The sequence below is a fragment of the Centruroides sculpturatus genome, unplaced genomic scaffold (assembly GCF_000671375.1).
Source record: "Centruroides sculpturatus isolate CEXI.00-Female unplaced genomic scaffold, Cexi_2.0 scaffold507, whole genome shotgun sequence".
NCBI lineage: Eukaryota > Metazoa > Arthropoda > Arachnida > Scorpiones > Buthidae > Centruroides > Centruroides sculpturatus.
In genome coordinates this window covers 186,939-201,014 of record NW_019384717.1, presented here as the reverse complement: position 1 = coordinate 201,014, position 14,076 = coordinate 186,939, and the positions used below count along the sequence as shown (strand labels likewise).

The window sequence follows — 14,076 nt, the reverse complement described above, 5'->3', positions numbered from 1 at the left end:
AAATGGCCCTTTTTAAATTCTGTAACACAAATTCTTCCTGTTAATTGATTAGTAATTAGTAACTGGCTCTATTTAATATGTTAAAAGGAAGGAATATTAGTAATCTAGGAAATAAAATTTTGCTTTGATGTATTATAATTTGACAAACATCTAAACATTCTGGCACTTGTTTTTTTTTTTCTTTCTTCTTCCCCTTTTTTTTAAACCTTTCAAGTGTTTAGATCCGGTATCTGCAGCTCCTTTCAACTTGACTCAAACTGAAAGGCTTTGATTTGTTTATCATTTCTTCTTCCATGAAAGAAATATAATATGACAGCTTCGATTGGCAGAAATGTTCAGATTTTTAACAGAATGAAAGCCGTAAAGCTACTGTCCGCTGAGTAAATTTGTATTGAAAGAGAAATGGATAGAAAGGTCATTGTGCGGCTCTGTCCTGCTTCTCAGAAAAACTGGAACAGGTGCAATTTGCCTTTTTTTGATGAGGTTGTTTCTTTCTTGGGAATAGTCATTTCCAGATAAGCAATCTCTTCAAAAAAACCTTATAACCTTAAATCCTTTTCCACTTCCTTTGACTACCAATGGGTGTGGAAAGTACAATATTAAGGCTATTCTAAAGAATCCACCTGGGATATAATGCAGATCATACTTATCAGATATCTACCCTACATTGTGGTCATCTAAATGTCCAGACATTTATTCCAAACTACAATTCTTTTGCAGTATCACTGAAACTCTAAACTCTACTTTAAAGAATTCTACTTTTTTATATATTGATACTTGAACAATCAATATTTTCAATTAAACAAGCGTAACAAAATAAAAATTGATTTGGAATCTTTTCTTTTGATATTAACCTCTGTGTAGAGCCATTAGCCATTAAAGAAGCAGAAAACTGTATCTTGGGAGGGAGAAAAAATGATGGTTGTGTGCAACAAATGAACTTTATCCTGTTATCTCCTGTGGTATCTACTCAGTCAGAACACTTCTCAGAAACTACAGATTCTGAATGTAAAACTAGAAATGCTAAAGTTTAATCTGATTGAAGTCGGTCAGTATTTTTATGATTTGTTTTACTGTTGTTACAGCTGAAGAACTACGATGTCTAGCTACATGGAAAGAAGGTTCCAAGTTTCTAGTTGGGAGACTCGTCCACAAACACGCGCACTCGGACGAAGAGGAATTTCGTTGTTTTGTAAATTTGATCAGTTTGATGTTACAAATTTAGTAAAGTGAAAATTTCAATTATTTGTAACGTATTAAAACAAAGTTTGATTATAAATGGATATTTGTAGCTTTGGAATTTAATTTTCTATAAATTTAACCAAAACATTCTTTTTAGGTTTATGAAAAGGTTGAAGATGAAGACAAATACCTGATTTCCCAGTCTGGAGATGCCACTTGTGATGGAATGTTTTCAGCAACAGAAGGGTCCAGAACCATGAAACTAACTAAAGGTAAGTACATCATTGCCACAAGATAATCAATTCAATTCTGCTGTATTATTTTTTTTATGTACAATATCTTTACCTTTCCAGTTAACTACTCTCACGACCGTTGCCAGTTTCCAAGTTGGATGGTATGCTCTCCTGAATGGAAGACTCTCAATGGTTTACAAACCTATAATTTAACCGAAGAAAACAATTCGTACAATATCTATAATGCTACTTCAGGTAAACTGGTCACAAAAGTGCTGTGTTCTAGAGAAGATCAAAAAACTGTAACTTATACTCAATATGTTGTGCACGTGACATCAGACTGGTGAGAATTATGTTAAACTGTTAGCATGTAAGTTAACAAAATGATTCAAGTAAATGTAATCTTCAATTGAAAACTTACATTGCAAGTACAAACTACATTAAAGTTATCACTTCTTTTTGTTAACTTGCATGCAAACCATCACATTATCAAGATTAAAAGTAATTTATATAATTAATTTGTTAATTTATTTCAGCAATATTGGTTATTCCTGTCTTAGGATACATCAGCGAGCACCTCACGTTGTTGAAATGCAAACTGGTAGAGTGATTATGTACCATCCTTTGTGTGTTTTTTCAAGGTTTATGCTAATCTGAGTTTCACTTCCTACAGAAAAATTCAAAATTATAGACACATTCGTAAATTTATAGCTTCTCCACAAAATATAGTACTTAAAGACAAGATGCTCAGATTTGTAAACTAAGAAAAACATAATTAATCAATTAACAAACAATTTTAACAGTAAATTTACTGAATATATTACAGGTAAGGTCGTCAATAATGAAGCAGAAGCCTGTAATAATTTTGATCCGCTCTCTTCAGATTTCGTAACCCTTACCAGTAAGTAAAGTTATGCTGTCACAAATCCAAACCATTAGTTAAATATTAATTTATACTGATAAATTAAACTTTAAGAGGAAGAAATTCAAAGATTCTGATGGCAAAAACTAGCTACATTAAAGGGGATAATGATTGCCAAAATATGGCATGAAATACACCATTAACATATTGATGATCATAAGTGAAAAATATGAAATTAAAGAGTTTGGAAACATCTGGATATAAGTACTTAGTTTCTTAAAAAAACTAAAAATGGATATTTTTTTATTGAATAAATGCTGTTGGATAATGTAGAACCATTGTTATATTCTAATTTTAATTATTCATGTATTATTACTAACTTGTAAACCACTTAACTGAGGTAAAAGCAAATTTAAATATAAAGAAAACTTTGGAAATTTAATGAGTTTTCTATCGAGAAGCACTTTCTTTCCAAAGAGGGGTTTTTTCCATTCTTAAATTTAATCTCGGACATGACATGGTTTTCATTCACGATGGTCTTTCTAACTATATCTTTAATGGAATTCATCTTGAAAGATGATAAGCTTCAGTTGATTGCTTACGTCGGGAAAAAATTGTGAAAATTTTTCTAGATACTGTTGTCCCTTGTCGGCAGTTAGAAGGTTATTACCGATGATTAATGACTTCGGCTCTGAAAGTAATGATATTGTGCCCGGTTTTGGTCTGGTATTGCCGAGAAACAGTTCATCGGTGACAAGTAAGAATGACACGAAAGGAATAATTATTCAATTTGTTTCCACCTGTGAGAAAAACAACTTAAGATAAATGTTACCAGAACTGGTATTAATCAAAAAGAATTAACTTAAACTATTTATAAGAAAGAGATACTTCTTGATAAATTCTAACATAGAAATTTTAACCGTCTTGTTTTAACAGGTGTAATGGCGAAACCAAGGGTCTGTCCTCTAGTGGGAATTTACTTTCTGGAAGGATCACATGTCCAGTTAGCTCACTACCATTCCCCAGAAATTGTGACCACGTCATGTTCGGAATACGCCATTTTAACTTCAGGATGCTCAATGGGGGAAGACAGGATGGATTTACTACAAGAATGTGCCTCTAGCAAAAGGACACTTGGTTTGTAAATTAAATACAAGCTTAAAATTAAATTTCATATCCAAAAATGAAACAGAGAAATTTTTTTTTTTTTTTGGAAAACAGGTTTCAATTGTCATGGAAACTGGGAAGAGAATGGTACACATTATGTCATTGTAAGCTCCACAGGTGCTAAAAATCATCTGTGTATAGTAAGTAGCATTTTTCTTACATATTCTTCAACTTTTGATTGTTTATAAATACATAAAATCATGGATAATTTAATAGATTAAATCGGACATATAATGGTTAAAGTATCTAGCAAAACCTACATTCAACGAAACACAATTCAACTACTAGAATTAGTTGTTTATCTCACATTTATAATAAAATAATCAAAATTATATAATACAAATAAACTAGTTTTATTAATTTTGAACAATTCCAATGCCACTAAGGATCATGGCTAAGTGCACTTCTCGAACAAACAACCCCTCCTTTTAAAATTCACAAGAGAAATGAGATTCTAACCTGTAACCTAGCAAATTAAGAATCTCACACACCTTAGCAACAAATCAATGCTTCATTAAATATTTAACAATAAAACTCAAGTTGCTTGTTCAGTTTCGTGCATATCTTATTAATGAAACAAGACTACTGAATTTTCTATTTTATCTGCATATTCAAATTTCTTACATTTTAAATAATTATTGTCATCTTTTTGATCACGAATGACAGAAAATATATCTGTCTGCCACATTTGTTTACATTATTTCTTAATGTACTTTTTCCTCCCACCATCTCCATGAGCCTGGCTAACTGGTACTTTTGAGGGGTGGGAGATTGGTTAGGTTGGGTTGGGAGAGGGTGATGAAATTAATTGTCTTATTAACTAAAATGTACATTTATTGTGCTAGTATTTACAATAATGAAACATCAAAACACAAAAAAAGTTGCTTGGGCTAAAACTAAGGAGTGGGCTTTAGGGTTGGTGACCATACAGTATTTTTTCTAGGTTGCTGAAGAATATTTATGCTAAATTTGGTGCAAATATGTTGAACAGTATAATAACCTAACACACATATTTACTTGACTATAAATCCTTGAACTCAATTTAATCACTATATATATATTATTAAACATTCAAATGATGGCTGTTCTGTAACATTAGCATCATTCTAATTTGATGATTAGAAATAGATCATTTTGTAAAGCATTGAATCAAACAAATTGTAATTAGCTTTAATTTGTAACAAATACTTTTTATTGATATACTTAATTAATTTGATGCTAATGGTATCACATGAATGGAAGGTTATAGAAGCATGGAAATAATCCTGAAAACATCGAAGAATACTCTTGAAGCATCATCCGTCTTTAGTGCTCTATTTATTAACATTATGATCAATAATATAGATTTTACTTTGAAACATATTCTCCAAACCATTTCCTAATCATCTACTCTTAACCCATATACTGGCACAAATGAGAATTTTTAGACCCATTAGTTTTGGTAATACTGATTCTCCTGAGAATTTCTTGTATTGGATGACCTTAGTAAAGTCCGGAAACATGATTAATTGGCTGCTTTGCACCAAACAAGAACTAAATCTGCTGGTGGAAAGGTTAACAAATATTTTGTTGTTTACTAGAATTATTTAGACATTAGAATAATGTTATTAATATAAATGAAAGGTACACTGTTTTCTACAACATTCTGAATGAATGATGCAATACTGCAGTGATTCTTAACCTTTTTATACTCGCAGCCCACCAAATATTTCATAATTTTTTTTTACCCCCATTTTTTTAATAATAATTTATATTTGTTAAATTATCTATAATAAATTGATTTTTTTATTATTGCTTTATTTTTGTACATAATAAATATAAAACATAGATAATAAAATAATAAAGTTATTTAAATAACATTCAAACTCCACAATTAAACATAAAAGCTCATTAATTTTTAACAAAAAATAAAATAAGAAACATTTAAAAATTCATAGAAAAAACAAAAAATATTCGAAAATACATACTTGCAAAATGCAGCAAATTTTGTATTGTTGCTGAAAACGGGAGGATTTTCTGCACGAATTTGTATGCAAAATTCCAAACATTAATAGTTTTAATAGTTTCTTAGAATTACTTTGAAATAAAAGAAGTAAATAGTGCAGTGTAAGCAGGGCTGGATTAACCCACTTTGGGGCCCTAGACATTTTCTTCTTACCGGGCCCCCCTCGTTCACAAGAAATAGAGCGCACAAAAAATATAAAACAATAAATAAAACAAAATTAAATAATGTGAAAAACTAAAACAAATCTTAAATTTTTATTAATAAAAAATATTTAATACACAACAATAAATTTTAGTTTTTCTAGAAAAGTTTGAACAGTTTGTTTATAAATTTAAAAAATTGAAATTTATTTTATTAAATGTCTAACAAAAGTTGTTATACAAAATAAATATTAGCTTAAAATATTAATTTTCAACAAGACTGTGTCTTGTTTATAAAATCGTACTGCCTGCTGTGTTACCAGCTTAGAGGTATGAAAGGTATTAGAGGTAGCTTAGAGTACATGTCAGGAGTTGCAATATGGCACAGAGTATTAAGTGCCAAAATCATGCACACACAAAAAAACCAGGCTTGTAGATAGCATACTCAGAGGACCGAGAACCGAGTCAAAGTAAAATACAAAATGGCGACTCTCTCTACAAACAGGCAAACCGAAGTCAGGTGGTGAGAGTACCACCCACAGTCGTTCTAGGAACTGGACTGTGACCCTAGGACTGAACACGTAGTATTTTCTTTGTTGAATAAAATTTGTAATCTAATTTTGTAAATTTAGGAGTGCTTCAAATATGACATTAAAACAGTGTTTTATGTCGTTAGAAGTAGGTTTTTTAACATTATCTAGTATAGTAAAATCGTGAAACCAGTAAAAATTTGACATTATATTAGGGTTGTCATTACATCCGATGACGTTATAATCGGGTTAAACTGTATATTGTTTGTGCAAAATAAAAAAATAATTTCGGACGATACAATAGCCACGATTATTTTTTTCAAAAACGGGAAATTCTCGTTAGGCATCGACAAAAATTCAACCCGGGCTGACGGGTTGCAACGGAGAGAAATTTCGAAATTGGATAGGTTAATTTCATCAAAAATGCATCGTGGATGAAATCGTGGTAGTGGCCGGCGAAGTTTGAATGATTGCACCGAAAAGCAGCGATACCAAAGAAGATTGGATAATGAGAACGAGACCCGCCTTGAGTGTCAAAGTGATTCTGCTTACTAGTGTATCCGAGACATAGTCGTGTCCCAAATACGGTTTTGCCGTTTTACTTGTTTATTTTAATCTTTTTGGTTAATATTTAAATAACATATTTTATCAGTTTTACCAGTATTATACAGTTGTCCAACAGAAAAGTAAACTATCTTATTTACAAATCATTTCAAAATAGACAGTTTGACCGGGCCCTTTAAAAACCGGGCCCTAGACATTTGTCTCATTTGTCTATGCGATGATCCGGCCCTGANCACGATTATTTTTTTCAAAAACGGGAAATTCTCGTTAGGCATCGACAAAAATTCAACCCGGGCTGACGGGTTGCAACGGAGAGAAATTTCGAAATTGGATAGGTTAATTTCATCAAAAATGCATCGTGGATGAAATCGTGGTAGTGGCCGGCGAAGTTTGAATGATTGCACCGAAAAGCAGCGATACCAAAGAAGATTGGATAATGAGAACGAGACCCGCCTTGAGTGTCAAAGTGATTCTGCTTAGTATTGTCTCCGAGACATAGTCGTGTCCCAAATACGGTTTTGCCGTTTTACTTGTTTATTTTAATCTTTTTGGTTAATATTTAAATAACATATTTTATCAGTTTTACCAGTATTATACAGTTGTCCAACAGAAAAGTAAACTATCTTATTTACAAATCATTTCAAAATAGACAGTTTGACCGGGCCCTTTAAAAACCGGGCCCTAGACATTTGTCTCATTTGTCTATGCGATGATCCGGCCCTGAGTGTAAGTAGCATATTTGCATTTATTTCTTCTGTACTAATAAAGTTGTATGCAGGAATAAAATAAGAAATAAATAAAAAACCTAAATATGATAACTTTATCTTTCTTATTTCACTTTTCAATACGATATTCAGTTATACATCAGTTTTCCTTTTATTATATTCTGAAGGAAATTTTGCATAATTTGGCTGTCCCTGGCAAACTTCTTACAGACCCCCAGGGGGCCACGGCCCCCCTGTTAAGAAACACTGCAATACTGCATTCAGTGTTTCCTTGATCCTGTGGATTCAGAAATCCTTGTTGTTCATATTAATGAGATTTTAATAAATTTCACATTTGTTGATAACTAACCACAGTAAAGCTGAATCTAGGAGCAAATCTTTGGAGGCAGTTTTTAAATTGTACAAAAAATAAATGTTGTTATTATTAATAAATGTGCCTATAAAAATATTAAAATATAAATATCTTAATATTTTTATAAAGAAATATAATGAAGCACTCATTAGTAATAAATAAAAAATTTTTTAAGGGAGAAGTCTATCAACCCTTTAAATTGGTGCAGCTGACAGGTTCGAATCCTGTCGGCTGCACCAATGTAGAGAATCCAATATCACTACAGGTCTTATTTAAAATCATCTTCAAACGAGAACAATTTGAAACATTTTTAATCTTATCAAATACAAATTTCATTATCTGTTCCAGCATTTGTATCTTGTTGTCCATTATGGCATTCGAAATTTATATATATGCTACTTGATGATATACTGTATGTTCTTTTATTTATTGTATGTGTTTGGCTTATAAGAATTGCTAAAGTTTAAATTTGAAAGTGTAAAAAATCATAAAACAGAGTTCTAAATTATGTTATATATATATATAGATTATACTGTAGTACATAAATTCTTAAGACAGTCTTTCGGATAAAAGCGTTTTAAGCTATATTTCTCCATACCCTTACAACACTTTGTTTATTACTTTTACAGCTGTTTGTAAAGAGATTGGACATGGGCCGAGAAGACGCAATTGGGGTAGAGTGGTCCAATAACACTACACTTGTATTCTTTGAAAGGATGAAAATATATGAACAAGCGAACACTTCTAGTTATTGTAGGGTGGGATGTAAATACATAAGTGTTACTTTAACAGTGGCAATAACTGAAAATATATTATTCGGTATTCTCTGACTTGGACACATTATTAGATAAAGACAAGATATTTATCATATCAAATAAAATATTTTAGTTTTGGACTGGATTGGACTACACTGCATGTAATTGCACAGTGGCAATGATAAAGCCCAAGAAAACAAACAAATAAGTAAGATCACTGGTGTGTATAACCAGCTAAAACAGTACTTAAAAATATATTAAAGCTTCTTGTCTCAGTTAATTTTAATAAAGGTATTTCATACACTATGTAGCATAGATATCAGAGCTTATCATGCCATTACTGAGGACATCAAAATGACACTTCTATCATTAGAATACAACTTTATTTCTGGTATACATTTCAGTCCTGAAAACACTCTTCTGCCATACATGAATAAATAGGTATGTGCTTTAGATCTACACATTAGAATAATGCCCATTCACTAAAAACATTTCTTAGTATGGAACAAATAATAAAACGATGTGCAATGATTGTAGTAGATATTTAGTATCGATAAAAAACACTTGTAGAAAAACTGGAAATAAAGATGTAGTGTGATTAGTATCTACAACAATGTTTAAGAGAAAAGATCTTTATGATGATAAATGATTTCAATGAAAGACCATTTCTCTTAAACATTGTTGTAGATACTAATCACACTACATCTCTATTTCCAGTTTTTCTACAAGTGTTTTTTATCAATACTAAATATCTACTACAATCATTGCACATCGTTTTATTATTTGTTCCATACTAAGAAATGTTTTTAGTGAATGGGCATTATTCTAATGTGTAGATCTAAAGCACATACCTATTTATTCATGTATGGCAGAAGAGTGTTTTCAGGACTGAAATGTATACCAGAAATAAAGTTGTATTCTAATGATAGAAGTGTCATTTTAATGTCCTCAGTAACAATGTGATAAGTCTCTATCTCTGCTACAGAGTAATTAAAAATACCTTTACACTGGTAAAATTCAAGAAAAAATTTATTAAATCATTTGCATAAAAAGTAGATCTTTGCAGTATGCATTTAATGTGCAAGTTATTTTGTAAATCTTGGCCATGAAAAATACCTTTACACTGGTAAAATTCAAGAAAAAATTTATTAAATCATTTGCATAAAAAGTAGATCTTTGCAGTATGCATTTAATGTGCAAGTTATTTTGTAAATCTTGGCCATGAAAAATACCTTTACACTGGTAAAATTCAAGAAAAAATTTATTAAATCATTTGCATAAAAAGTAGATCTTTGCAGTATGCATTTAATGTGCAAGTTATTTTGTAAATCTTGGCCATGTGTTACATAAATAAATAAAAGTCTAAAGAGCATATGTCAGTGATCTAAAATATGTTTCTAACACTATTAAATTCATATAGCCTGCACCCTACACATACTAACATAGACTCATTCTTGCTCTGCACAGATGCAAGTTAGTGTTTAAGGTTATTATATAGTAATATAATTTGATGTTGGTATTTTATAATTTAATCACGTGTGTTTTGCAGGCATATACAGAAAATGAAAAGTCTTTGCAGTTTTCGGGTAGTTTGGAGACTTGTCCGAGGAACATACAATTAGGAAGGGATGGGTTAATTGCTCTAAATGGTACAAACAGAGGTAAGGAGTTCAGAATATGTCAATTTATAATAAAATAAAGAAATTTTTTTAATGAAATATATATAAATTTCCAGGATTATGTCAAGATAATTCTGCACCAATCAACCATATCACATCTGTGACAATGTTGTTCAGTGTATTGCTCACATTTAGCCTCGTTTCCCACTGTTTTCGGTGATACCTTGCTCCTTTTACTGATTTCAGTAGAAGGGGGAAACAATTTCAAAAAATAATAATAACCTGTTACGAAAAATGAATTTAGGTGATGGTACTGCAGGGACAAACTACCGTTCCCACCGAATTTAAAAAGAAAAAAAAAGGGCCTTTCGCTTCATAAAATGTTAATTTCTGTGGTCACAACTGTTATTGAAGCTGTGAATTAATTATTATTATCATTTTCATCTGAGACATGCTAAACAAAAAGGATTCTTAATTTTGGGAACAAAAATTTCGATCATGAATGTAATGAGACAGGAATCAGGTCCGGAGTCGGAATGCGGAGCGGGAAACGTTTCTCGACGCTAACGGGTTGTACAGCTGCTTCTCTTACAAAAATTACAAAACACAAAGCAACTCAGAGAGATATGTGGAGGTTATTGGTGACCTGTATTTGCTGCCTTAGGATATAACTTTACACTGTTATCAGCTCACCGTCTGTATATATAAATAAAAAAAATAAACAAATAAAAAAAAATATATATATATATGACGACTGCAATGGTAGAAACAATCCCTTTCAGTTCCTTCAGAAAATGGGATTGACGATGTTATCATATGTAGCAAATTGGTGCCTTCAAAAGCCTGTTTTTCATCTTGTATGAAGGAAACATATATGAAAAAAAATGACGATGACTTAGAAGAAAAAATTAATTGTAAAAATTTGTTTCATCTGAAAAAACAAATCATTGCAATAAAGCTGTAGATGTTTTTTGCTTTATGATGATGAAATTTATTATTTATATTAACTCTGATTTTACTTTGTGCTCAGTCATAGAAACAACACAAACTGTTTGTCAAACATAGCATTTGATAGGATGTATTACATAATTTGATGATAGTTTTTCATTTAATTTAGTGCACGTTTATCTAATCACTTACACCAATATTAGAGAAAACCCAAGCACCAATCATTACTATAGAACATTAGTTGCACACCTTAAGTATTTTGGATATTTCCTCCCACTTCTCTACAGAAAAGCCCAAAAACATTCATCTGATATTTGGTTTAAAATATCCTCAACTGAGGGATAATTTTGGACTTTTAAAATAACTAACTACACTTTTTAAAAACTATTTAGCTAAGCAATGTATGGTTTTCATTGTATCATTTCGAAGCCACAGGTCCAATCTAGACATGCTATCCAAAGCATTCATGAATATTTCTGAGCATCCAACCTGAACTTCAGCCCACATCTCCCAGAGTAACAAACTGATAGGTTTGTTGCAGTGGCCTCCCAATTTTAAGGATGTAAATTAGTTGATTTGTTATGAAATTTGATTGATGATGGGTCTTACTTTACAAAAATCTACTCTAGCTTAGTTGTCTTTGAAATAGGATATTTGGGCAAAATTGGTTTATTCAGAAAGTACTGCAAACCACAAAAATGATATACACTTTAAACCAGGGCTTCTTAAACTTTTTCTATTTACGACCCCATTTATGATTGTGATTTTTTTCGCGACCAAAAAAAAATAAAATGAAGATATATACAAAATTGCAAAAACAATAATGGTGTACTACCACAGTTCACTCCTGTGTTACAATGGAACAGAGACAACTGAATACACTGAAAAGAGACAACACTACACTAGTTCACACTACAATCAGTGTTGCGGAATCGTTGTCTCGCTGCACCAGAGGTGACATAAAGCGTGCCATTTTCAAACTCTCACAAATTATTTTCAATATTTTGCATTAAAATGTTGCGACCCCAAGATTTCGCTAAGCGACCCCCAAATGGGGTCGCGACCCATAGTTTAAGAAGCCCTGCTTTAAACTAAGGAAAGTGATAGCTTTTTAATGCTACACAATTTTCAATATCACAAATGTTCACATTTAAAGCACAATTTGACAGAGAAAAACTGGAGAATAATAAATACATAATATTCATATTTGAAGCAAAATTAAGTCATTATGTGAAATTATGTGCTTAAACAAAAGAGATTTGACCATCTAATATGTAAATTCAGTGGGGAATATAACAAAGTTTCATCACTAAATTATCACAAAATTGAAGATCTTCAAACTGTCGCGCAGTAATCTTACACTGTATAACCTATTTTTCAACTATTAAAATATAAACAAGTTTAAAACTTAAGTATTTTCATTAATTTTAATAATGTCATTTTGGAATATAGTTCATTAAAGGAAAAAATCTTTAATGGCTGTATTCCTGTACATGTTAAAAAATGTTATGTTTATGTAATACATATGTTTGGATGCTAAATGGCCTAAGACATCAGTATACCATAGAGTTAAGGAGCCATGATCAAAACCAGGGGAGTAATCCTAGAAGTTATCCACGGATAGTCTGTTCACAGTAACTCAGATACAGGGTATCCAAAAAGTTACTGTGAACAGACCACCTTGTATGAAGGAAACATATATGAAAAAAAATGACGATGACTTAGAAGAAAAAATTAATTGTAAAAATTTGTTTCATCTGAAAAAACAAATCATTGCAATAAAGCTGTAGATGTTTTTTGCTTTAGATGATGAAATTTATTATTTATATTAACTCTGATTTTATTTTAAGGTACCTGGTTGTAGAAACAACACAAACTGTTTTGCTGTTTTGTTTAAACAATAACTTTTTGGATACAGGGTATCCAAAAAGTTATTGTGCAGTGAAAAATTTCTAAGGACATTAAAGTTATAATAATTATATGTATAGCATTGCAAAGAAGATCTATAAGTCATATGTCCTATGTTTCCACTTTGAGGCAGATTGCATCACTGATTGCTTAAGTATGTTCTGGTTTTTCAAGGACTTCTCCATTGATTAATGATATCCCATCAAATCTGGCCCACTAGCACTCCTGGATTTTGAGTCCTCTGGAAATATTTCTGGCATTTGCCATAGGAGAAACCGAAATATTGTACATAAAACTTCACTTTTATTAAAACTTTTCCATTACATAGTAACTTAAAGGACACATTGTATGTCAGTCTGTTCCTGACCATCCAGGAGTCTCCATTGTGAGCTTGCTTCAATCCAATGGGCATGGAAAAAAGGCCAAGTTAGTGCCCATAGAATAAAGAGTTAGAAATTTCAAATATGTAATTGTTTTTAACTTGTTTCAATACTAATGAAGATAGAAGCTAATTTTAATTATCTTTTTCTATTTTAATTAATTAATAAAGAAGTGTATAGTATATGATATGAGTTATGTTCTATACATACTGGATGCATTTTATAAATCTCCCTATTGATGGATCATCAAATATACAGAAACTAAAAAATCATTGGACATAGAAAGAGAAAATTTGCTTATATTTTATTTGCAGTTATGTCATGATGCTGTAGATATGTAATACTGACAGTAGACAGAAAATATAGAAAATATTGAAAAGAGATTACTAAATGATGCCAACCTTGACATGTTAGAAACTTATATCCATCTATAATTTTTGCTATAATTAAATTTCTAAATATGAAAATAAAACAATATCTAAGTAAATTATACATTATACAGTAGAACTCCAATTTTCTGAATGATTTCAGATTGTAATTCCCTTACTTCACATGACTGCAGTGATTGGTAGGATACTACTTGCACATTGATAAATAAATAAATACAGTATGTGTACCATACTGTGCTGCTATCCTATAATTTCATTCTCTACATGTTAATCCACTTATTCGAATCACTCACAGAAAGAATTAATTCGGATAATCA

At 31.1% G+C, this 14,076-nt stretch overlaps 1 protein-coding gene across 1 annotated transcript in view; it reads left to right on the top strand.

Annotated features, from left to right (window-relative positions):
• Positions 1-11,124, top strand: part of LOC111627947 — a 151,146-nt gene extending 140,022 nt beyond the window's left edge. Inside the window, exons 6-14 of the mRNA XM_023371647.1 lie at positions 1,086-1,192; positions 1,340-1,454; positions 1,536-1,758; positions 1,952-2,016; positions 2,242-2,316; positions 3,214-3,414; positions 3,499-3,584; positions 10,065-10,176; positions 10,251-11,124. Of these exons, the coding sequence (XP_023227415.1) occupies positions 1,086-1,192; positions 1,340-1,454; positions 1,536-1,758; positions 1,952-2,016; positions 2,242-2,316; positions 3,214-3,414; positions 3,499-3,584; positions 10,065-10,176; positions 10,251-10,354 (1,088 nt within the window). The 3' untranslated portion in view covers positions 10,355-11,124. The remainder of the gene's footprint in view (positions 1-1,085; positions 1,193-1,339; positions 1,455-1,535; positions 1,759-1,951; positions 2,017-2,241; positions 2,317-3,213; positions 3,415-3,498; positions 3,585-10,064; positions 10,177-10,250) is intronic.
• The last annotated feature ends 2,952 nt before the right edge of the window (positions 11,125-14,076 follow it).